The 27,745-nt window shown below is 34.5% G+C and overlaps 1 protein-coding gene across 2 annotated transcripts in view; it reads right to left on the reverse strand.

Annotated features, from left to right (window-relative positions):
* The window catches only part of IMMP2L (inner mitochondrial membrane peptidase subunit 2), a 405,869-nt gene that overhangs the window by 68,550 nt on the left and 309,574 nt on the right, over positions 1 to 27,745 (reverse strand). For both annotated transcript variants that reach the window (XM_077178940.1, XM_054632272.2), the window contains one exon: positions 23,445 to 23,547. In XM_077178940.1, coding sequence (XP_077035055.1) covers positions 23,445 to 23,547 — 103 coding nt within the window. The remainder of the gene's footprint in view (positions 1 to 23,444; positions 23,548 to 27,745) is intronic.

Below are 27,745 nucleotides of genomic sequence, written 5' to 3' on the forward strand. Positions count from 1 at the left end.
TAATCGAAAATCAACATTCTTGTCCTGCAAATTAAAATTCCTGGCCTAAGCAGGAAATTGAGCTTAAGATGTCTTAACTTCATTCTGCAGCCAGAAATTATAAGATCTAAATCAGGAGGGCTGAGTCAGATTGAAAATTTCTCTGAAAATCCTTCTACCATTTTTATATTTCTGTAACTTGCATCTTACTTTTTAAGGCAAGTAGGACTAAAACTGCTTCTTTAAGAAAGGTAAAAAAGCTCCATGAGGGAACAGAGAGGCCAGCTGCTTCTAAAGGGCAAGAGAGCTGGAAGCTGAGGAAGGCAGCACCTGGCTGGGCTGTCATGGAGAGGATGCCCTGGGCCAGAAAGTGCACTGAGGGAGCAGAAAACCCAGAAGTATAAAGACCAGCATAAGACCTCTTCATTTAAATATAATTTTAATCACAGATGGAAACAAATAAACTTCTTGTTCCAACTCACTGCAAGTCCTTTAAAACAAATAGAAAAAGAGATCTCAAAGGGCTTCTTATCAATATGATCCAAAAATATTAGTTTGAAAAAACATGCAGTGCAATGAGCTGCAAAAATTCTAAATAGAAAGTCAGCAAAGCTCCTTGCCCAGGCTTAATTGTGGTGTTCCCTCAGAGCTGATGAAGTTTGCACCTTTGAGTCCTGGCCTACAGGTGCACTGCACACCACTAGAATGGAGGGGCACCTGTCCCAGGCTTGGGCCAAACTGTGGCCTTGCTCTGTCTGTCTGTCTGTCTGTTCCTGAAGGGTTTATTACATCAGTGGTGTAATCATCAGAAGAACAATAGCAACAATACTACTAATAAAAATACAGATAAGACCAATCTTCATTTTATCACAAAAACTATCACAAAACTACAAAAAAACCTTGCTAGAGAACTGTTTTGCTAACAAGCAGCAGTACTTCATCTGTTTTTCATACAATTTAACATACAATTCATACAATTTAACATACAGTCATACAATTTAACTCACTTCCACATTTAATCCTTTAGCTAGTCTGACTATTTTGTATTCTGTCACTGAAAATGTTTTTTTTCCTCCAGCAAACCTGTGGTGAAGAAGAATGTAAATTTTGCAGTAGCAGCAGCAAGCAAATTAAAACATGGAAAGTTTTATGAATTAAATATGAAACTGGCTAATGCAATCAGTTCTTTACTATTTACATTATTTATTTCATTAAATTAATTTGACTGTAGCTCAGTTTCCAGGGTGGTAATGTTTTCATATCAAAGACACAGTAGGACTCTGTAAGAGAAATGGCTTTGGACCTGAGCAGAGAGCATTAGAGATCTGGCAAAGGAGACTGCTTGGGGTTTGGGGATACACACATTTTGGAAATATTGGTACTTTGATAAGCAGGATGATCGCTTACAGCGTTGACATTTAATCTGTGAACGCTGGGCTGCAAGACTAACACCTAAAAGAAGAGTAGAAGCAATTCACACTTTCTCATGTCATGATTTAAGTCTTTCTGGGAACTAAGACATCACTGCAATGGTCATATAGCATTTCCATTTTGAAACCTCCTTTGATGTATTATCCCCAAGGGATACCATAACAGATGGCTATTCAACACACATGTAGTCTTCCAACCCATACGCCTTTATTCCCAGCTACACTTCAGAAACCACTAAGGGAAAGTGTGAAAAAATGCTCTCAGTCCTACACCAGCAAGGGTTGCAAAATTCTGCTCCTGAATACAAATCCCCTTTTCATTATTTTTAAAGTATTCTACTCAGTATATATTTATTGCTTTTTCAAGATAATCTTGCAGAACTTTTTTGAGTTTTGGAGATTGGCTGTTTATAAAAGCCTACAACTATCCATCCAACCACCCATCTACCCTTCTCCCCCAAAAATAACTTTTCAAAATGCATTCTATAGAAAATATTAAAGTCCCATTTCCTGTTAAATAGTTGTTGCTAATATGTTGTTATTTTTTCTCATGAGAACTAATGGGACTGTCACAGTATTTCTCCTTCCAAACAGGGAGGTCAGCTTCTTTTAGCAACTTGCAAGGAACTGTAATCAGAATAAAAGGTATCAATGATGGTAAATTTCCTGAAATTATGGACAGTTATTTATGGAGATGTCGATAAATTGATCCCTATATACACAAATTTACTTCTTTTATGATTGATTAAACTGAAAGTTTCTTTAAGGGGACCATGATTTTCTTTATCTTTTCACAGGACAGAGTACAGCAATGACATCTCACAGAATTAAAAGTGGGTGGATAGACAGAGCTGTAAGATGTTTGCAAAGCCTCACACTAAAACTATTTCAGATTTTCTTGAAAACATTATTTGAAAGCTGTCTAAAAAATCACAGACAAACTGTTTTATTAGATGTCAGCATACCCCAGTGGGAAATGTTGCTAAAGGAACCAAGAGGGTTTCTGTGGGATGCTTCTCTGGCTTCTGCTGCTGAAAATTTCAGTTAAATTTGTGTGGAGAAGAGGATCTCTACCTTGTACAAACACTGATTGCCATTGTATTTACATTTACAATCCTTCATTAGTTATAAAGTCATCTTTAATTGCTTGTTTGGATATCATTTATGCACTTTGATAATAATTCCTTTATAAACAACAACAATAATTACTTGGCAAAAATAAACCATGTCCCAGATTAGAACTTTCCTTCAAAATAGTAGCTAAGACTCTAATCAAGGAGGCGTCTCTCAACTAACTGCTGAGAATATGGAAAATTATCAAACCCGAGATCAAAGGACATCTGATCTTTTAAAAGGTCTGCCCTTCAAAGAGAAAAGGGGAATCTGTCAGCTACAACTGACAAGCACAGGCTGAAAAAAGCATCTGTGTACAGCAGAGAGATGAAGAACACTTAAAAATTACTGAGAAATCCCAAGCACTTTAGCTGCTGTAGCACTAATAGGGAAAACTGAGAAATTGTTACTAATGAATCCTAGTTAGTTAAGAAGTAGCTGCTTCTGTACCCCAACATTAATATCAATCCCAGGCCAAGTGACAAGGAACAGCTCGAGGAAGAAAGTTAATTTTGAGTCTGCTTTTTCAAGGCAAGTGTAAGATATGCAAAAGCCCATTCTTATGGCCATGGGTATATAGACCACAAGGAAACTCCAAGACTTCCACAGTGAACAACTGGGAGACTGGGAGTACTCAAATTCCAGCTACAACCTCGGATCACAGCATAGCTGAAAGCCTGAAGAGTCATGATTAAGATCAAGTCTCAAACTGCTTTGTGGTTTATTGATTATAAAGAATTCAAGTGTGGTCACTGCTTATAAAACATGGCAGAAGTCATTAATTAAAATTTTGTGATCCAAACTACACATCAGTATTAGAATTTATGCCTAATATCAGTTATTATAAGTTATATAATGCATAGAAGATGTGTAGAACTTATAAAAGAAGGCGTCAACTTATTTATTTGTTTTGTATTTTATTGTTCCCTAAATTAAAAAAAAAAAAGGATGCCATTTTTGTAAGGCTGAGCACAAAGTAACATGCTTTGATGAGGCATCTGAACAGACAAGTCAAAGATTTTTTCAGAGAAATAAGAGCTCTCAAGGCAGAAACAAAGGCATAGCAGTAAAGGGGGAGGAGCAAAATCAAAAAATGGAGCTGCACAACTGTGAAAAGCACATACAGCAAGAGCAGAGATGCTACAGAGAGTTTTGCACTGAAAGTTGAGGAGCTCTGACTTGACAAAGGGAAAAGATACAGACAGGTGGACATCAAGAGTATTCAGTCTGTATGATGTAGGCTTTTGTTATTTTTTTGTAATATTTTTCAAACCAAAGCAGTGTTTTAACTGGACTCAGGATAGGATATTTTTTCCTGACCTTTGGCATTTGGTATTACAAAAACAGTTCACCATGACTTAGACTGCAAGCAATATTACCTGAATCAGTTCAGCTAAGTTTTGCAAGTTCAGAGCCCTGACTAATCTAGGAAAATAGGTCTAGTACAAAAAAAGAGTGAATCTAACCTTAAAAATGCATCACATTTCCTCTGAAAAACAAATAAAAATACATTCTGAGAATAACTACAAAAGTGTTAATCTAGAAAATAATCTAGAATTCACTTCTGTCAGTAAATTATACTGAGTTACTTTAAATGCAACAGCGGCAATACAATTTTGCAATTTGTGTCCATAATGTCTACCTTTGCAACACTTAACAAGGATAGATCTTCCCTACTTAGCACCAGTACAAGCAATGCTGGAAAACTTCCTGCATGTATGAACAGCTTGTCAGTGGAAAGGCTGACAGTGCCATAGAGGTGTAATTCCTCTCATGTAATAGGCCCTGTTTAACCCAGATTAGTCACTGAGTGTCCTGGATTCTTCTAGGCACTTTTGGGGGATTATTCATCCAGACATCTAAAATCCCTGTTTTCCAAAGGGATAAATTCCCTTCTAGATGTGTCATAGGTAAAAAGATGGTTGTAGATGATTAGTTGAATTTAGCATGGCAGGCAAAGCAACACAGTGTAGCCAAAGCAGAAGCATGTGACACTCATAAATTATAAAATATAAACCAAGATATAATTATTATGCTTTGTCTGCAAACCAAGAGTAATTCAACTAAAAATTGTAACCTGCAGCAGTCTGTCTTTGGCAGTTCTAAGAATGTGTAGCCAGACACAATGTCCATGCATTTCACATAAATATGTCAGCAACATGGCTACCAAAGGTGCAAACAGGGGACATCAAAAATCAGAGATACCAAGGACAATCAGATTGAGAAATATGATTAAAACTAGTCCTAATATTTACTGGGAATAGTAGAGTATTGCACAACATCATGTGAATTAAAATAAAGAATAGAATAGAATAGAATAGAATAGAATAGAATAGAATAGAATAGAATAGAATAGAATAGAATAGAATAAAAAGAATACCTCAGTTGGAAGGGACCTACAACGACTATCTAGTCATAGTGACTGACCACTTCATGGCTGACCAAATATTATTGAGAAGGTTCTACAAATGTCTCAAATACTGACAGATGTAACCCTCAAATAGCATAAAAGCATCAAGCACAAGGAGGAAATATGGAGAAGAAGGAAGAAAAGCCCAATAAATAAGTGTAAACACCAACTGTTTTTTATACTTATTGCTGATGGTTAATAACATGTAAAATGAACTTCATTAGCATGAAGTGTGCTGTTAATGAATGAGTTTAGTAACATTTTTGTTTAAAGTTAGAAACTATCCTGATGTGTCAGTCTTTAAAATACAACAATTTCCAATTCCCTGGAAAATATTAACATACATACCTGTATTTTAATGTGGACACATATTAACTTGCAGCAGTTCTTGACATGACAAGTTGGCTGCAAGTTTACCTTACTAAAAGATTTGATAGTTTTTAATATCAATATATAACTTGAAGTGTTCAAAAACCTTTAAAACTCATGGTCTACGACATGAGACCTACCTTACGTTTACAATATTTATACAGCAGCCAGATTAGATCAGTGCATGAAATTTCATTCTGTGACAAAATTAACCATAGAACCATAGAAAATTTCCATGTGGAAGGTACCCACAAGGATATCTTTCCTGACTCCACACAGGACTACCTCAAAGTTAAACCACATAAACCAAGAGCATTGTCCAAATGACTGAACACCTACAGGCTTGTGGCCATGGCCGCTTTTTCATGGTTGCAGGTTCCAGCAACTGACCACCCTCTCACTGAGGGAGTAATTTCCTAATATCAAGTGTAACCTTCACCTGGTGCAACTTTGAGCCATTCCCTCACATCCATGATTTGTGTAAGAATAACAATGTTTAGAAGTTTGCTAAATAGGATGGAGAAGTTTAGAAGTTATACTTCTCCATTTTAACCCCATATGGTGAAAGCAAGTCTGGGAAAAACTGGTTATCTGCAAACATTTGCAAACCTAATTGAGTTTGGTCAAATCTGAAAAACATATCCAGGTATTCACACAGTCCCAGAAAAAAATCTTTTCTATCAGAACATTCTCACACTTATGTTTAGAGATAAATAAATGAAAATTACCAATATTGCAATAAAATTGAAAAACTGTTATCTTTCTTTCTAAAATTTTAGAACATAAAAACCAAAAAGCTGGAAATATAGCACTTTATATTTTTCTAAAATGTTGTGACTACTTATCTTCTAATAACAAATTTTTTGCAAAACTTCTTAATTTTTTTTTTTTACCAAGCAAGTTTGCCTGTCATTTTCATTCTGCTAGGAAGCATGCTTTTTAATTCTAAACTAAATTTCACTAAGAAACGTTTTGCAATATATGGAAATCCTGCATTATCAAACAGTGCATTGTTAAATACTGTTTCAGTAGATCTTGTAAAACCACAGCACTGGCACTGTAAACCTCTTCTATACTGCAGAGATAAATAAATCTATGGAGAAGGCAGAATATTCTTTCCTACTGCAGGAAATATGGAAGTGTATTAAACTTCTGAACTGAGATTTGGTTTTGGAAAATGCTAAGTGCCTACTTTCACTATCAGCTAAGATAAAGGTTTAGTATGAATCATGTGCACTTTAAACAGTACTGACAAGAACAATGTATTATTAAGCATTGAACTCTGCCACAGCAAATAATATTTATCTGACAAAATATAACAAGTGACTGACATTTTCTATATTAATGTCATATTTCATCATTTTAGAAGACTTATTTTCCTAATTCCTACAGAGTGCCCAAGGTGTTTGAAGCTTTAGCGGATGTATGACATACACTCTCTTTTCATAACATCTCACAGACTGACTCACACTCAGGGAATCAAATGTAAGTGATACAATAAAGAGGAAATTTAAAAGTAGTATAAATATCTGTAGTGTGAAATCATGATACACAGACAAAAAGTGATTATTCAGACAGAATTTAGTGGAATAAACTGAGAACCATAGGCAGTATTTGAAAGTTAGCCCACAGGCCCCCCAAACTTCTAAAAGCCCATAGTGAATTCCTAATCTTGAGGTCTGAGAACTGTTACTTCTGTTAGGAAGAATAGGAACTGTCCCTCAAGATACAGTTAGACAACTGGGGTTGAGAATTTTTGTGCTTAAAGATACGAGACTGAAAACTGTCTGTGCTTCTATTTCAGCAATGCATGAAGTTCACTGTAAAAAAAAAATGTATCTTCTTTTGTTTTGAGGAAAAAAAGGACAGATAAAAATAGGGAAGAGAAGGAGACAGAAACACAGACGAAAAAAGTAAAGAGTGGGTTAGATATTTTTTCATAAATGTAGGTCTTGAGATGGGTTTACATTCAAAGGTCACCTGACTTCAATAAATATCATGATCCTCTTTGAAAGATTCATTAACTGACAGAATCATATATTAGCATATTACTAAACACTAGCCTCTCATTAAGTGACATTTTGAAAAATTACAGACTTAAATGCACATCTTACTTTATACTTCCATTATTTATTAAAAAAAAAAAGCACAATATTTTTTGAAACAGAATATTTTGATCTTTTTGTTAGGCCTTTTCAAGCATTTTTAGTTTATCAATATTTTCTTCCCTACTACAAAAATAGCACACACACATTTCAGATGCTTGTCTTGGGACACTCTATTAGCCTGTGCTTGAAAGCAAACACTGGGAATTTGACAAATGTGTCAAAACAACCAAGATTGAAATAATTACAAATATAGGTACCCATAGATTTACTGCAAGATTAATGTGGAGGAAAGGTGTTAATTTGAGAGTTTCCACATCTCAGCTCCATGAAATGGTAGAGAACGCGCATTATCAATGCCAAATCTGCATAAAGTTTACACTCTCTAGAGCACACAGGAATTGCTACATTCAGTAATGAAATATAATTCAATATTTGCAGTGCTTTGCCTCTTTTTCTTTTCTACAGAAAAGGCTTAAAGCACAACATGATGCTAGCTTTATATTTTTGATGATTTTGGAAGTTTTATATGAACTCAGTTCAAAGAACAGAGATTATTAAACAAGAAAGTATCTTCAGCATGAAACATCATGCAATCATATAATCTTTTACATCTTTTATATATGAGGAAAATGTTTTAAAACATGTTATGCCTCTCACATAGTTTTTTGATGGTTTTGTCAGTTTGCTTGTTTTCCTGCAGTGAAATACGTTGCACTCATTCTCACCGTCCTTTCAACATAGCTTCTTTCGTTCTCCTATCTGAAATGTCTGGCTTTGTGCTGCTGCTAAATACACAGTCCTGAAGGGCTGCTGCAGCTGCCTACTCACACACTGCAGTAGCATTGAACTCAGCCAGGATGTTCTTTCAAGTGCTTTGAAATACCTTGAGATAGAGAAGGTGTTATAGAAAAGCAAACTCTTTTCTATTTTATCCATGTAAACAGAAATCTATGCTGTCTTCTGCTGTGAACTAACAAAGGCTGCTGCATGACAGATGAAATGCAATTCAGGAGACCCACCATGAGAGTAATCCTTTCAAATGCATCTAGGATTGTTCAGATGATCAAGAAACTATGTGGCCATGAGTATTCATACACTATTAAAAAAAAAATTAGGATGAGTAAAATATTAAACTAGATGAGATTTTACACACCTGAAAGACACTTTTGTACCTAATACCAAACAATTCTGCAAACGTCACCCCAGTTCTGTGACTAAGTGTGAAAAAGTGTCTACTGATAGGACAAATTAAGAGTGAAAATATAACAAAAACAAAAAGGATTTGTTTTATGACAATTAAAATTTTTACATTAAAAAAAAAAGAAAATAAAAGAAAAGCATTTTTCATAAGAGGTTTTCATAAGAGGATCTCTGTGCATTTTATTCAGGTAGCCTAATAAAAGTTGCAACTTTTAGCAATTATTTTTGTTTTTTATATAACTTGATTAGCAATGCCACACTAGGTGTATTTCTCCTGAATTACCCAGAACCCCGAGAGACTTTCCAGCTTATTGTTTCATACTTCAAATTGTACCTATCCAGCAAATGTATTTGCAATTTGCTGGCTATTTTCAATTTTAGCTTGTGATACACAGAGGCTGTGAATTATAAGAAACAGTTCAGAAACTACAAGCATTTTTCACATACACAGCTAAGAAAGGTATTCCATTTATGGTATGCAATCCTTTTGTTAGTGTTAAAACATGAGATCAATTATGAATTTTAGAATTAGCCCCAGGTACTGGGAGATGTTCCTCACTGACAAAGTGCTTCCTCTGACTATGGTGGTTTGAAGGACAGGTCGGTTCTTACTATACAAATACAAAGATTAGCACTGTTACCTGTATTTAGCATTTACATGCCACAAAACATCAGAATAACAGAGGAAATCTCTAAATATGACACAGGAATAAGAATCTTCATGGTTGTATGACAAAGGTATGATCCTTTTCTCTGCAAGCATTGCCAGCCCTGGACAGATGGAGCATGGCAGGGGCTGGAGCAGGGCATTGCTGGGAGAGCCATGTGCTGTCCCTTGCTGGGGACAGTCTGTGGCCACACGTCTGCAGCACAGCAGCAGCAGGAAAATCCTGCTGGGGGATGAAGTCCTGACATCACTGACCCTGGCAAAACTCCCAGAGACAAGATTTTTCCCAAGTTTTAAATACTTTAACATACTGTACAAACCAGATACAAGATAAACCTATTCCACCTTACAAAAGGTTTGGGGATTTTTTTTACCTGACTTAGGTAATAAAGCTATTGCAAATGCCCCAGACCTCAAGGAGGCGTGTAATTATTGAAAGTGGAAGTTATCTTTATATCTATATAGAACAGAAAAATGAATGCAATACTCTCTAAGAGATTGCTGTGCTGTCACTGAAAGGCCTGTTATAACTGGAGCCTAATTTGCACTTTTACTGAAATTTCAACATGATGAAAAGATGATGTATTTTTTGTTCTGTTCCAAATACAATGAAAAAATATGTTACCCTTTGCTGCAGAGAAGGCATGAAATCTAAAGCTACCTGTCTTAATGCTATGTAATGCTTATTCTATGAAAAGTTTAAATTAGTCTCCAAGAAAGCTGGCACCATTCCATTTTCAAGATAAAATTTAATTCTTTACTTCAAAACCTATAAGAAGCATCTCTCTATTAATTTTTTTTTCATCGGAAACTTTGATAGATTTCGTCCCTTATGAATCTCATTTAAAAATAAATGCATTTAAATGCCAATTGGGACTTTCTCTAGAGAGCTAAGAATAAAGGTTTTAAAGTGGAATTCAGAAAGAAGAATAAAGTTAATGTTTTTATTCCCAAGGTAACTGAATCTTTTCCAGGTATTACTGGTATCTGCTACTTTGACTACTTCTGGTAAACAGAGCTATTTCTCCTTAGATTATACAGTTTACTTTTCAGAGAAAGCACCCAGGTATTCTGACAAGGAAAAAGCCTCTGAAGAGTAATCAAACCTTATTTTTACCCACTTTATCAATACTTTGTTGAAACTAAAGGTGTTGTACTATTACTACTTTTTTTTCACTAGTTTTGGTTTCTGCAGCAAGACACTATCAAGAGCACAAGACCATAATGATCCATAATAAAACTAGCACATGTAGCAGCATATTGCTAAGCCCCATTGAAAAAAGGAATATAGTTTGAAATAGAGATTATACTGATGTTGTTTACTAAGTTCATTTTACATAGATATTTATCATTGAGTTGGAAGAATTCGTTCACTGAGGCTTTTAAGATTATAAGTGTGCTAGTTTTTCAATTATGCACAGTAAATCACATTGGATTTTCAATAGATCAATCATTCACTTTAAATCCTGGATTCTGCAAAAATAGTATGTCTGCTCTGACCTCACTTTTTTTCACCAAACAAAGGAAAAACTTCAGACTTGAAATACTAGAAGAAATTGCATTTCTTCCTTTCTGAGCTTACAAACATGAGATACCTGGAGGTAAGATTACTCAGAGAATATTTTCACTTTTTTTAACAATTACTTTATAATGCATTATCTGTCTAGCCTATCTTCACTTTTCAGTATCTGTAGAATTTATCACAGGAAAAGATACCAACTTCTAATTTTTTTTATTGTGTTTTAATTGTTTTCCTTTTGTTTTCAATATGTTCGTGCAAGCATCATTGAATAAGTGCATGTTCTCTTTTCCTGTATAGCCCTGGGAATATAGTAGATGTCTTCAGTGTACCAAGAAACACAGATTTATGCTAGTAGGATACAAGCTAACTGTAGAGGTTAAGTTTGGTTTCACAGGATTTGCCTCCCAGGTTATAATTTCAAAGGCCCAGTGTGTTGTAAGGGCCAGAGCTCTTTTTGATGGATAAACCCCTAATAGCCTGGGACATAGTAACAAGGGTAAAACTAAGGTTACTATGCTGTTCTACTTCAGGTAGTGTGAGATTCACTAAAAAAATTTGCAAGTCAGGGAGAATGTGAAAGCTCAGCTGGCAGTTGATAGATTTTTTTCCCTCTCTGTGAAGTCGGCAGCTTTTTTCTATATATAAGCAATCTATTTGAATGTGATGAAGCACTAAGGTTTCACACACTTAAAGACAAGTGATAAATTGAAATGACATGGCTCTGTTGCTAGTTTACTGCTGAAGTAATCCAAATACCTTTTTAGTTTTTGTTACTGTCAAATTAATTTGTGTAAAGTGTGCCAGGAGAGAAGTCTAAAAGCAAACCAGGGAAGAAAGATATCCCATTATAATCTTCTATTTTAGTGCATGACTTACTTCAGGCTGCAGTACTTCCTGAAACTTCAAACTAAAACACAGATGTAAAATAAGCCTTCCATACAAACCACACTGCATGCAAATGCAAATATAAATGATCAAGACAGTATCTTTACTATTTTCTTTTCTAAGAATATAGTTCAAACATGAGATGAACGCTACAACAGAAATACAAGATTTTCTTCTACTGTCATGTCAGTTGCATCTTTTTCTATGCACAATGCAAAATACAGAGTTTTGAACAAATTTGGAAAGGAAGAATGAATATTAGAGAAGGGAAGAGATATGAGCTTTGTGATATGAACTTTGTTTCTAATTTATGTACTAAAATCCATTTCTTGAACAAGTTTCCATTGTACAAACATACCCGTTTTGCACTGGTATGTGTATAACTAGTGGGGCTAGTAGAGCATTCAGCAGTATAAGGAAACTACGAACTGTAGATTTTTAACAAATCCATTTATCATTCTGCTTCTTGAAACTTAGATACTGTGACAATAGAAAAGTACTTAAGAAAGATTTACAGGAAAAATCTCAGAGAACCTAACAGTACGAAGATGTAAGAGAGTTCTGAATGAGATCCTAAGGACATTTCTTCCTAACTCAACATCATTAAGGGTAAACATGAAGACTTTATTCTCCGTTAGTATTTTTTGTCTTGTTCAATCTAAATATTTTTCATTTAAAAGCTAATTTCTTTGTAAGACTATCAAATTCTTTAATTGAAAATACAATGGTTTCTTTGAAAATTTATATGAACAAAAGTTCACTCTGATATTACAAACATTTTAATAATTGTGAAAATTAGATTTATTCTTTACATGGCTCCACTCACTAAGTAAAATCAGAGCCTATATTAACTAAGGAATGTTTTGAATTGAGACCTTATCCTTTCATTGATGCATGCAGAACCATGAGGGCCTCTAAAATTTCTCTGACAATACATAAGACTTAACAGCATTTTTGAGTACAGATATCATGAATATGAAACCGTTTCTAAAGTCCTGTAGTAGTAGTTCTTAAGTTCTGTATTACAGGACTTACCAGAAAACAATATACACCTCAGAGAAAACAGTATATTGAGCTTGTCAAAGAGGAGTGTTGTATCTCTTCACAGCTTGAGGATACAGAGAACACAGCAGTTGCAACAAAACCAGAACTTTAGAGGGGCATGTCTATTTTCACTCCAAAGTGCATGTTCATTTTTTTACTCTTCAGTCTGGAAGAGTAACACAAATATTTCTGACTTACACTATGTGTGGAAACCTGCACTGGCAGCATTTTGAAGAACAAATTTCAATTAGTGTCTCATGGTTGTGACCGAATTATAAGTCTTGAAAAAAAATTGGATCCTGGAATGCCTATGTCTAATCTCTAAAATTGTAAAAAACATCATCTGGTGAGCTCTTTTTACCTGCCAAAGCCTCTGAAACGTGAAGGTGAGCATTATATTAGGTGGAGCTATAACCTGCCAAGGAGCAGTCATGGAGAATTTTGTGGGCAGTCACTTCTTCTGATCCCTCTCCTTTTTCAGTGTATTACACCTTGTTTTGGTCATAGGCTTCCCCTGGCTTTCATTAGAGGTAGTGTGTATATGGCCAAAATTCAGCATTGGATACCAGTTTCACATCTGTTACATAGTAGTCCAGAGTCTGTTATTTTGGCATCTAAGTGATACAAATCCTGGTTTTAATAAGCTGCAAATTAAACCTGAATTTTAATTTTCATAATGTGAAAATATGTGAATATGATTGGGCATAATACAGAATTGAAAACACAAAACTGCTAAGATGATAGTACATTTAAATTTTCTGTTATTTCTTTTGTGCATTTTTAGGGGAAGGCAGATGAGCTTTTGGCTTTAAAATTTCTTCACTGGCTAAACTACAAAAAACCTGAATCCTGCTAAGGTGATCCAAAAGAAAAATTGGGAAGGTTTGTAGCTCTTTGCTTTCCTATCTTGGTTGCATACCAAGTCAAAGCTATATTCTACAAATAATAACTCTGGCAGTGTTGACTAAAGGTTTTAATAAGTTACCCCCTTTGCTTAAGTACCCCATCATATACATTAATCCAATGGCTGTAAAGCAGTCATTGTGGGGACCATTTACTATGGTCTCAAGAAAGATCATGAAGTGACTCATCCAGAAAATACCTGATAATTCATTTTACCATTATAGAATACTGAGAGGCTTTATTTTTAATTATTAGTTTAACTGATGCTGCACAGATTTTTGTTACTAAAATTGCATGACTTCCACCAGAAGTGGAAGTGTTATTTTGCAGAGTTGAAAATGTGTCTTTTCTTTCTTTCTTCTTCATTCTTTCTAATAATTGATCAATTATTGATCCATGAGCTGTTATTTAGAGTGAAAATTGTTCATCATCTTCAGATTTATACCTTTGCTAGGAAAGAAATATCAGATTTTGTCATCAGAACATGTTAACTACTACTGTGGTTTCCTTCTGCTCCCATTGCAAAAAGTGATATCTCACAAATATGAGGTGTACAAGTTAACAACCCCCAAAGCTTGTCACCTGCTCTCCCAGCTTCAGGAAGATATATTGCATGGAAGAAGAGACTGCATTGGTATGAGCTCTAATACATACATTTCAGAAAAGCATTCCTTAAAATTATATTGGGATAGATTACCTGGGGTAAAAATAAAATTTTGCAATTAGAAAATGTGATATTGAGTACAGATCTTGCAGCTTGCAGGCATTGTTATCAAGGTTCACAATCAAAAGTTTACATGGGACTTGTTCTCATGAGCACAGAGGGCTGATGATCACATGATAAGAGATTTCTGGTTTGCAGCAAATGCAATTAAACACATTTTCACTAATTCCATCAGGACATAAATTACAGCTACATAAATGGTGCATATGTGAAAGAGGAAATATCAGTTTTCTTATTATACACAACTCTTCTAAATCTCCAGACTGACAAGAAAAAAAAAAAAAACTGTGCTTGTTCCTGAATCTGACACTGAGTTGCAGAAGCTCTTAATTAAAATCTACATAAAATTTCAAACCTTAACAGATGCTAATCTGCAGTGCCCAAATCCTCAGAACAAGTAAATGAAAAGAACTATACCCAACTTTAATTAAGTAACATTATCTCAAATAATAATCAAGGGAAGAGGAATATATTTTATTATTTGTTTTGCAAACCTATTTGCCACTCTGTTAGTAGGCATTATCCCTTCACCAAATGTAATATTCTATGGGAATTACCTCTGAAGAATTATTCTTACTTGTCTCTTCTGCAGTGAAAGAGAGAAATAATAACTTGAAAATTCTGCTGTTAATCTGAACATTTCTCTGACAAGACCACGATTATGTTCATCAAAAAACTATTTCTATACTTTTATATTCTGAAATTTAATAAATAAATAAATATATATGTCCATTACAATTGTGTTTTTCAAAAAAGGCCCACACAGTTTGGAAAATGCTTTAATTGCTTGGATAATAATCAGGAATTAAATTACTTAACAGCAAAAGTTTTGCTTAATTAAAAATTTAAGTTTTTATTGAATTATCAGTCATAATCAGAATCAGCAAAATAACTCTGTTTGAAGTAAAGTGCTTCATTTATTAAGTCTTTCAAAAGAAGAGATGGAGAAAAGACACAACATAAACAAGAGAAGCAGTCTGAAACTTGCAGGCCCTGGACTTGATTAGGAAGATCCTATAGACATAAAATATATAAAAACAAATGTTTGAGAGATCAAGATCCTAGTCCAAATCAGATTTAGCTAAAATTAAATATTATTTGCTCCATAACATACCTTTAAAGTCTGAAGTACTGCTTTAAAAAAAAGTGTTTGCTGTTAATATTTGAGGAAAATTTTTCTTCTCTGCTCAGGCTGGAGTTTAAGCATGGTCTGGTTAGGAAAATTCATGATATCTAGTATATTTTCTAAACTATTCATTTTAAAAAAGAGAGAATACAAATAAAGGTTGGCAAAGAACCATTTGTACAGTCTAAAATGCAATCTGATGCCTTTGATAATCCTCTGAGAGACTGCAGCAATAGAAAAGTAAATTTACTATTTTCTCTCTCTTGATAAATGTGATTCCATCAGTGTTAACACATAAATTTGTCAGTTTACTGTCCAAGTGCTAAATAAAAGAGTACTGACAAAATAAAAATCATTTTCCTATATGCACAGACATATAGGTAGGAAGGGATATCTGGAGATTACCTTGTCCAGCCTCCTACATGGCAGGGCTCAGCCAGCTCAGGTTGCTCAGGGCTCTCCGGGCAGACCTTTTTACTATCTCTGAAAATTGAGATCTTCCTAACTTTTTCAGCAACCAATGCATGACTTCACCATAATGAAAAAACCCCAGACTTAAATAACTTAGTGTCTGCTCAGAACCTTGGGTGCTGTGGCTGCTGTCTCTGTCCCTCGCCTCCGTGTCTCAGAGGAGTCTGGCCTGTGCAGCAGCTGAGGACAGCTCTGACCTCTCCTTGCAGCCCTCCCACCCCGGCATGAGCAAAGCCTGCTCTGGAACCTCTGCATGGTGAGCTACAGCTCTGCCACAGGGGCCTTTCTCAGGCCTTATTTACCAACTCTTCTGCAGGGAATCCCCAAAGCACACTGTCCTGACTGCACCAAGTGCATGGAAAACATCACTTCCCTCTAATAATTCATTGAAGTACTGGTATAATATTCATCATGGTTCAATTTTTTACTTCTAAATGAAAAAACATACACTTCTAAATAATTACATACATATTGGTTTGCACTTTCACTGCCATACAAATACACATTTTTAACCTTCCAATATGATGTGCAATCATTTAAAGAAGGTGCTAGAATAAAATAGTCTTATTTTAGGCTTGGGACTTTTAGCGACATGAGTACTTATTACACCAAAGCATCTATCATATCCAAAAATGGAACCAGGTAAATAAAAATTTCCTACAATTCTGCAAACTAAAATTTAGAACTTTTTTCAGTAATCACTGTCTGAGCTTTGACAGTAATCCATGTCCAAGGAGGTAAAATTATAAAGAAATAAATACATTAAGTGGGTTTTTTTTTTCAATTATGACCTGGCAAATCTTAAAATGAATGCCAGCATGAATCAAAATTCCCTACACTGTTAAACTATACAGAAGTCAGCAAAGATTCCTTTGTGCCTCGCATGCATTAAAACAAGCAAATTTGTTAATTCAATATAGACATTATAATGTTACAAATCCTGCAGAAAGATTATCAAATATAAGGGTATTTCAAGCAGTAACTTGAGAGAAATAGAATTGTAAGGAATTGTAAGGAAACTGATGAAGGAGTACACAGAGCTTCACAAATTATTATATTTGAATGCACAACTGTTCAAATTAGATAATTAAAAATGATTGCATGATTCTGACAGCTCTCTGATCTCTTCTAATATTTCATTAAATAGATCCCATACTGTTTCAACATTTTTCCCAGTTTATTTCAATATAAGTGATGCCAAATGCAGCTCAGACTACGATTCTTTCCAATGTGGTTGAAAAATTCATTAAAGGCTTTTGCATTCAGAAATACTAAATATTTGCATTAATAATTCATTGTGCTTGAATTTGTTACATAAATCCTGCTCCATAAGCAGAATGACTGAAGCTTTATCAATGCTAAATAAATTACATTTACAAGTAATAGAGAAAATTAGCTAGAATGCATAAAATAAGATTTGACATAACTAAGACAAAAAGCAAACTTTCTATTGCTAAGAAATAGAGTAGCCTTCACTGAGAGCTTTTAGTCACATGATAATAGCCATATGCATTGGTTTAAAATAGTCAAGCTAAATATTTTACTTTTCAAAATAATTAGGACAGCTATAGGGGACTTTTTATTCCCTATAGTGCAAATTCAGTTAGCCATGATAATTTAATGGACAGTTAGGCCACACAATCTTATTAGCAAAGCTCCCCTTCAGCAGCTCCTGGAGTGAATTGTCATTCTTCACAAAAAAGCCACCATCCCAATTTGCATCTCACATACAGTATTCTCTCAAAGGGACAGGCATATTTACCCTTCGAGCTTTATTTGTCATCAGTCATAACACATAATGTACTATCTTTTTTATTCACCATAGATTTCTACAAGTTCAAGCTGTGCATCCATGCCATTTACTACTGGTAACTTCATGCTCCATATGCAATCTTTTTTCTGATTGTAAACAGTTTCACCTGTTTCATTTTTGCCAGTAGCCAGAGATAAATAATATGGAATGGCATTGATGGCGTATTTGCATTACACATCCTGCTTAAACACAGGCTTCGTTTCTTCTTTAATACCCAAGAGAGAACTAGAAATGTCACTGACCCCACAAGAGTCAGGCCACTCTCCAAGGTACATCTATATAGCAGAGTGAAGGTGCACTGGTTGCAGTAGTAGCAAAAAGTTAACAGAAGAATCTCCAAAATCTGTCAGCAAGTTAATGCAGACAAGCCCCCAGCAGGTCATTCCCAGCCTCCACTGACTCCTTCGTCATCACTCTTCTCCTCACCTACATAAACTTTAGGAGAGTAAGCACAGATAAGTGTTTTCTTGTTAAAATCACACTTTTGTATTGCCACCCTTGACTATCTCTTCTTGACTGTTCTAAACTAAGAAAAACAGGCTTTGGTACTCTGCCATTGACATATTTGTCTTAAGCCTCTTTGAATGGCATTTTGGAGTCAGCAGGTATTTCAAGTCCTGGCAGAGCTCTCTGTGGGAAGTGTGCCCTAGCTATGAGCCTTATTGTGCAATTTAATGCAGTGATGCTCAGTGCACTGCTGGGAGCTGTTAAACTCTTCCCACCTCTTGTCTTAGAGGCTGCTCCATTTCAGGGAGATATGTAATCCTTGCACTAGTTTACAGCTCACATATGAAAGTTTCTCCAGATGGCAAGATCATCACCAAGATGATGTGCCCTCTTAGGACATGTGGCATTGTTTCTTTGCTGTTATGTAAGTAATTCAAAGCTGCAGACAGAGATCTGCTTCCTCCTTCAATTGTCCACTGAACCTCCCTCAGAAGATGACAGATCGAATGAAGCAGAGGTACTCTCACTGGCTGCAGACATCTTGGTTTAAATATTTCCTTTACCAGTAGTAACCTCTGCATTCCACTAGAAGTGTCATATTTCCATCCAACTTACTCTCTAATGTAATTTTCTTATTTTGTGCTTTTGACTACATGTATTCACTAACAGTAATTACAGAGAGAAAGACTAGATCAGCCTAAAACAATCATAAGAGGCTACATTCTGCTACTGTAAGTAATTTAATTTGCCTGTTGAGGGTTAACAGTTAAACCATTCCTATCTCATAGCTGAAAGGGATGATGATTGCCTTTGAAAATCAAATCAAAATACCTAATAAACCCAGCATATTCTGTTTAGTGTCATCCTAGTTTATAGTTTCCTAGCCACAGCCTACAGGTTTGTGCTTTTAAATGAAAATGTGGTTAAACAGATAGAAAGGTTTTTCAGATATTTTATTCCATGAATGTACAGTACAGAATAGGCAATCATAAAAATTGGCCTCTACAGTAATGCTAACTACAAGCAATTTACTTATTTGAAGCTTATAAATGCAAAACTTCTGTCAAACAAAAAATTTAGGCTCAGGTTCAACAAGTTTTGAAAATAAACACATTAAAGATGTATTTTTAGGAAAAGAGCTGAGATAGGGACCTGGATAGGCAAAAAAAAGATACTTTTGACAGGGTACCGAACCTACCTGTGTCACAAGTTTCCAAGGAAGATAAGGAGGATAATAGCTTTTTTTGCCCTTACACTGGATTGTACAGGTTAATTTAGAAAGAACTTTCTCCAAAGCCATTAAAAGCAATAGAAAGCTCTCATTGACTTTAATGAGCTTTTGTTCAGGTCTTATACATGACAGCTGAAAGACTGCCATTGATTGCAAGCCCTAATTTTATAAAGGTCCCTCATATCCCCAGGTTGGAGGCATTTGGAAACATGTAAATGTACAAATAAGAGCATTATAGGATAAAATTTGCCTGTTTCACTTTAAAAATTATGAGAGAGCTTCTCATTGCACATGTGTACATCCAGGAATATATCAGTTATTCCATGCACTTATTAATAACTGTTTCTTAGATATCCTCACATATTGTTTGGATAACCATCTCTGCACTGCTGGCTGCCAGCTCTAAACATTTAATCTACACAAAATACAGTTTATAATGACTTTTCCCTTGAGTTAGCCAGAATATTGGACACAGAATATAAATTGTGACTTTGCTTTTATGCTGATATTATCCTGACTATGCAAGCAAAGACAATACCTGATCTGGCATAAAGTTAACCCTTTAAAATTGTTTAGGAATTTGAAGCAGCAGAGGATTCTAATACTTCATCAGTTTTTTATAATATCTCCTGCATTTCTGATCTAAGAAAGTAAAACCATTGCCAGGAACATTACTTCTATATTTCCTATGCTGTTGAACTACAACCCATAGTAAAAAGGTCCATCAAATAGTAAAACTACTAGAATCGAAAACAAAAAAAAGAAACTTTAATAAGTGGTACCTTTATTATACTAGATATTCATTGTCACATTTCTGTAGTATGCCAAATAAGGAATGGTACCCTAATATTATAAAACTTCACTCAGAATTTAGAAACAGCAACAGTCAATTTAAGAGAAATCTCTATCCTAGTCCAAGTAACTGAAAAAAAATCCAATGATATGTAATTTTTTACCCCTTAAATTATAGTAAAAATATTCAAGTTCTCTAGATGTTTATTGGCTTCTATTCAAAACAGCTATTTTCACTGTTAAGAATGGCTGGCAGATTTCCAAACCTGAAACACATCAGTATTACAGCAATAGCATTCTGTATCACCTGCTATTCAGTATTACACAAAGCATTTTTTTAAAGACAATGTACAATAGCCATTAATTAATTAATTTAGTTCCATATTAAGAAAAGGTAATGAATATCTAAGTTTTGATCACATACAAAGCTAATAGCATTTCTAATTCAGCACTAACCATAGATACCCTGTTATTTTTCTACTATGAGTTAAGGGATTCATTTTATTCAAAGACAAAATTAAGAAAGAAAATAGTAAACCTTTAAAATCTTAGTTTAAACACTTTCATTCTATTTACACACTTCAGGAAAATATGTGTCTATTCTTTAAAAATCCTATTTTTGCCTTGTAAAGCCATGCAATAACAAGATATTATTTATTTTATAACATTTTTATGAACTAAATAAACACAGTTTAATCAGGCCAAGTTTTGCAGTTTAGAAATTCCTATCTCTCCAAAGGTGCATCTAATTTAGAACTTGATTGGTATCAGGGTTTATGCTTTATCAACCTAACCCATTAGCATCCATTACACAGAGTTATTCTCTAAGAGAAAAAAATTATTCTGACATCTGTTCTCAATCTGTTTTTCTATAATTTCCTCTTATGCCCCATGTAATTCATTAAGTTCATCTACAAAACATTACTGAGTCTATCTGCACTATAAATATATAAATTACTGAGTCTATCTGCACTTCCTACTATACAATCCCATGAAAGTAGAGGAAATGGTAGCCTACAACACAGTCCACTTAAGCCCCCTGCTATTTCTAGTGCATCTTTTGATTTAAGAAAACATCATTTTGAAAGTCAGAATTGTGACATACATGTCCTAATGTGACACACATTTAACCCCATATCTTAAGTGACCTTCATACTAACAAAGAGAGAAAAACATTTCCATGTCTTACCATGTCTGTTCCTTACCACTGCTGCAGTCTTAGGAGAGAATTTTTGGTTTCAAAAAGTACATACCTTCTGAATGGCTTGAAAGAGTGATTTTAATATTTTAATTCACTTGTGCAAATAATCTCCAGAATACAGAAGAGCAGTAAAAATGTCCCAGTAACCTAAAATCTTACATGTGTAGGATGAAAAGAACTTAGAGTGCAGTGTGTCCTTCTAAATGCACTTTCCACTTTCTTTTACAGACAGAAAAATTCTATATTTTAGCATTCTGGAGCTAGTTTCAAATCCTGTGATCTCTTCTGTTCCTTCTGCTTGCATTCAGCGATTGCTGTTCTAATTTAATTTGAGAGGAAAATACCTATTTACAGCTGACTTGCCCATAATGTATTCATCAAAGCAATACAAAGGTCATTCTTCCTGAAGAAAGATAAAGAATTCACTGTCAAAACCTGTCCTGCTAGCTCTCAAAAGTGCCATTGCTCTAAGAAAAGTGATATACTATCTGATGTTAGCTAACAATTGATGATTAATGTGAGGTCAAAGACTAGTGAAGGGGATTTACTAATATTTATAAACATCAGTGAATGGAGCAAAAATCTGAGGGTATTTAGATTTACCCCAGCATTCTATCTTGCATGAAAGCTGCATTGTGGCTACCTTGAGGATTTTACCTTGTGTGAATTTCTGTGTGAGCTGCTGTAAATCTGAAACCAATGTCCAACTGCTAAAGGTTCTTTATGCTCTGAGCCTACATTGGCAATATATTTGTAAGTGAAAAGAAGATTAGTGGCTTTATGACTAAGATTTATGTTGGGAACAGAGAGTGACAGAGAAAAGCTTACTAAGGGAGGAAAGAGATACCTGCACAGGATAGACTGACTTAATTCTGTTGGAAAGAACCTCCAAAACTAGATGTTAGAGATTTTGGAAGATAGTAGAAGGAAAATAATAATGAAAAACAGCAGGAAATACAAGCACACAAAATGTGAGACAAACTAAAAGAAGGCATCACCATTACATACTCCAAATGACAGTGGGCCTATTTTGTATTATTTCTTGAGAACAATTATTTCAATTTAATAATTGGGCTAAACTTCAAGAAGCCAGATAAACTCATAAGGTCCTTCTTGTCATTAATTCAATTAGTTAGTAGTATGACTTCTGTATGAAATAGATGTGAAATGCATAAGGGTGGAAAAACCCAGTCTTGAGAGCTTCCCTATAACAAAAAGTGGGTTTTTAAATAACATTAGAGGAATATTCTCTCTTAAAGAGAGAGAAAAATCCTGCATGTGGAATAGGGCTAAAAGAGTTTGTATTTCCACAGCAGGATACAAAGTTGCTGCAACAATTTCCCGCATGCTAGATTAAGTTAAAACAAGAACAAGAATCTATACAAAGAGTAACAAAGCCAAAACCAAACCCAAACTAGAGTTCAGAGAAAGAATTGACTGTCCTCCTGACAAAAAGATGCACACTTTTACCCATCAAGAAACAGATTTTTATGGATTACATTTTCTTTTCCTTCAATATGCAAAGAAAATTTTAATATTTGCTTTGGGAAAAGTTTTAAATATCTCTACTATTGTCCACTGACCAATTTACCAGTTAACGTTTGTTAAGCATGGTTACAGTTCCCCAATTCTTTATCCCAGCACTGGCACTAAAGCAGGACAAAGTTCCCAGGAGGGAATCATTCCAAATTGTATCAGCTGGCAAAATGTCCTCAGGGAGCATCTGTCAGCTACAGGGAGCTGGCTCACCCTCTGGCAACAACTCCAGCATATTCCTCCAAATTTAAAATCTCTACCACATCCCCTTCCATGTGGGGAATTGAAAGAAGTCCTTATTCTTTTTATAATAGCTAAGAAAAAACTCAATATCTGCTGACCAAGATATTTTATAAAGTTTAATAATTCTCACAAAAATAACAAAACTACACTCACAATCAATTCATACTCACTGTGTTTCACATATGCACAGTTTTTCATTTGCAAAGTGTGACAGCAGAGAATTGACTTACAGGACCAAAAGCGTTGCTGTCAAAGCTGTGCCCATGGTGATCCCCTTCCACCCAAATATGACCGTGGGGAACTTTCACATACTTCTTTTTGTATCCAATGGTTCTAAGCAGAAATGGAAAAAATGGTTAGTTTAAAAGATTTTAAAAACAAACAAACAACTCCCCAAAAACCCAAAATCCAAAACATAAACAAAACCCCCCAAACCCAACAATGTTTTGTTAGGAAAAATTCACATATTTCTGGGTATGGAATTTGACCTTGCATACAACTCAGCATTAGCTTAAACTGCCTGCAATGAATTCCTTTGGACTTCAAGAGTGTTACTAAGTCAAAATATATAAAAATTTTTGTATGAGCTGGTTGCATTATCAACTGTTTACTACATTGTTTTGTCAGAAATCACAACAAAAGAAAGGAAGAGACTTTTCAGTTAAATATAAATAACAGGTTATTAACTTCACTTCTGTAGTAACAAAATTTTGAACCATCATATTTTATCTCAGGTAAATACCAGTGAACATTCATATCTTGCAGTCATGTAATGAAAAAGTTTAAGACTGTTTTTCTTCATCAAAAATATACTGTTGTATCTGAACTGGCCTCAGATTCCTGCAATTATTTTGTCCTGGGGGTAGGATTTATTCAGCTGCCACAAGCTAAACAGGATAAACTTAGAAAAAACCTTTAAGAGAACACCAAGTGATGAAGAAAAATGACATTGATGCCATCCTCTACAGAAAATCATATTGCTGCAGCATGTCCCAGTATTACAAAATGACAAACTACAGATTAGTACTAAAGCTGAGGTGCAGAGGATGCAAAATTCCTGTATTTAGTTCCCCAAGTAGCTGTCATTTTCACAATGCCAGTCTGCCTTCTACCACACACTTCTGCTTTTTTCAGATGGGACCTGTTATTCTGCAATCATTCATGCAGTGATGTTGTTGTGCTTTAACCACAGAGAGCAATTGTCATGCACACTGAATTATTACCAGGATAAAGTATTTACAGATGGGACTATGAATAGTGATACCTCTTATTTAGTTTTGAATAAACAAATCTGTCCATCTACAGAAACAGACTTTTGATCTAGCTTGTTGCCTCCAGCTGCTCATTGCTTTTCACTGTCTGGAAGATATGCCCTCAGAGCAGAAGGCAGAAGGAGCACGCTCTAAAACGAAAAAAAATTCAACTGGAGACAGAAAAGCATCTTCACCAGGAGATTAAGCTGGACTGTGCAACAGCACTAATCAGGGATATTCACAAATCAAAATGAAAAATATTGGGTTTGGGGAGGCTTGTTTTGGCTGGAGGGGAGGGTGAGTATGTTAAAAGGACGACCTAATCAATAACCTGGAGGCCATGAAATATTAGATGAATAAGGAATCCTCAAAAGTGCATTATATTAACTTTGACTATATTAATCAAATAAAAATAATAATTACTTTATTTGTAAGTCACAAAATCTGACTAATCCTTTTTCAAACAGATTTTGGCAGCTAAAAGGATGAGCATTCCAGTACTATATTCTAATGGAATTCTACATGTACTTTCATTGAGCATATTTTTTGGCAGCTAAAAGGATGAGCATTCCAGTACTATATTCTAATGGAATTCTACATGTACTTTCATTGAAAGCTGAAAAAATAATAGCCTATTTGCAGAAAAGAAAAAGACTGAGCTTCATTTTTTCCAGAACAGTTCCATATAACACATTATTCAAGACTGAATTCCTAAACTATTCAAAACAAAAATGCAAAACTGTCCTAGTTGGTAAATATATGATTTCCTGAATACAATGAGTACACTATAATAATTCAATTATGCTAAAAAAAGCCATTTATTACTATGCAAATCCTTTTTTTTTCCAATAGATATGGCATACAGTTCGGACAATAAAATTATTTATGTTTTCAGATTTCATAATGCTCCATCTCATTGATAGTTTCTTTTACAAAGTATCATATACTTTACTAGTAAAATGTTTTAAAGTGCAGCTTGATAGTTGTTCATTAATTCAGCTGTTTGATTAGACACTTCAGAAAATTTTTAAATGGGTCTCTTCCATCAGTGATAAAGGCAAACAATAGCTAAAAAAAATATTTAATTTTCTCTTCCATTCGTCCTCCTGAATGCACAAGAGTATATTGTGATAAAGTTTTGTACGCTTACAGACTTCATGCACAAAACTAAATTCACTCAGAAGGGGAAAGGATTTGAAAGTTAATTCTACTGGCATGTTTAACTCACAAATGTCAGGAAAATAATATGGCAAAGGCCAGTCAGTGATTCAATTTCAGACCTGACACAATCTCTTATCCCTAAATAATCTCCTCCTTTATTATGATTGGGAAATCACTAAGAGGAAGGGAAAAAAGTTTTGTAATAAGTACTTAGAAATAAAATTGGAGGAAAAAAATGGTCTGCATGGATAGGTCTTACAAAGGTTTTCAGAGACCCTGTGAAAATCTAAGGGTTTAACACAGGTGTTAAACAACTGTAGTTGAAGTGTGTTCTTTAAGGCCTAAGGCAAAAAGAGAAAAATTGCAGAGTGCATTAGCTATTGTTGGTTCTTTTTATTATTTCTAAACCATGGAAAATACATATTTCTTTTCTACTCTTGAGATAAGCATCATAAACCAGAATATTTTTCTACAATTATGCAAAAATAAAGTCTCTTTTAGTGATTAAAGAGGAGTTATATACAAATTCTCATACTGAAAAAAGCAGATTATTGTATACAAGTAGTTTTTACTTAGAGGAAATAGAATTCAAATTTACAATGTTAATAAACATATTAAGGGAATAGGGGAGAAAAAAAGAAATGGAAAAGAAACAAAAGCAGCAGTTCTAATTGTCTACTTCAGTAGATAGGAGTGATACTTCATGAGTAAATACCTTAAACACAGCAGTTAAATGTAAAACATTCTGCCATTTCATGTATTGGCTATATAAATCATCAAATTTTGCCCATGTGTAGGCTAAAAAAAAAAAAAGAAGATATATTGTAAAAAATAAGTGCCCTCATACCTGTGAAGGGAAGAAAGGCAAGAAAATCTATTTTCCTAGAGCAATTGCTTAAAAATCTTACTGCAGTATTGCATAGGGCAGTTATCTGGGAACTCTGTATTCTTTCTAGCAATACTATTGCAAACACTGTCCTGTGGAACACTGGAATTGGAAAACAAACTTCTATTCGAGATTTTTACTGCATGCATTAATAACAAACTACAGCAAAGGCTCATGTTAGAGTGAGCTGGACCCTCTGTTTCTTGATATTGGTCTTAATTTTTAAAATAATTTCATTTTTGAGTTACTCCAGAATAGAGCAATGAAGTATTGCTGCAAACAAACAAGGCTACAGGCTTTAGAAAGCCATGTTTGGTTCATAATGGTAGGTTATTTTTAACTACTCTTGTAGAGACTATGTTAATATTTTTAAAATAAAAAAAACACAAACTTCGTTTTCTTTCCTAAGAAGAGAATCCAAATTGATTCATAGTCAGAATTAGTCAATGTCCCTCTCTTCCATGAATCCTGCAGAAATTTTAATCTCTGATCAAAATTACAAGGAAAAGACTACATGTGTGTGTTGCAGTGGCAATATGGCTCCTGGTCTAAATGTACAAACTAGCATTTATTTGTTTCACTAGTTAAACACTTTAGCTGGGCATGCTGAAATAAAACTATTGTCCATCACTTTGTGCAATTGTACAAGGCCAATTTACTAACACAAGCATTTTTGAAAAGTGTTGACTCTACCCTTTTTCTTAGGAGAGCCTTGCAGACTGCTATCACATTTGGGGGTTTAGATCTGTGTAAATGAATAACAGTTGTAAGTGTAATGATCAATAGTTCAGTGAAAAATAAATACAATTCAAAGTGAAAAAATGCTTTAGAATGCTTCTAGAACTCTTCAACAATGGCTGAAAAACTAAAAGAAAATATCAATTTAAAAGCACTACTAGCTCATCAGGAATTTTACATAAATTCCCTGTGAGAGGCCTTTGCTACAAAGGAATTGCACTCAATAATATATTTTGAAAGCATTACAAACTTCTATTTTTCTTTCTTAGTTGAGCATCCTTAGACTCATTTCTCTGACTCATTGTAACCATGACCTCTGTTAGCTCTCACACAATTAAATTTAGAAGATATCTGGATGAATTCTTAAGAGAAAAAATGCTGTAAGTAATAATTAACTTAGTATTTGTTAATTTCAAATCTAGTTCATTAGAATGAGTTATAATTACTGAACAATCTCTTGAACTTCATAAAGCCTCTACTAATGAAGAGTAGT

This window comes from Agelaius phoeniceus, chromosome 5, assembly GCF_051311805.1.
Source record: "Agelaius phoeniceus isolate bAgePho1 chromosome 5, bAgePho1.hap1, whole genome shotgun sequence".
Taxonomy (NCBI): Eukaryota; Metazoa; Chordata; class Aves; order Passeriformes; family Icteridae; genus Agelaius; species Agelaius phoeniceus.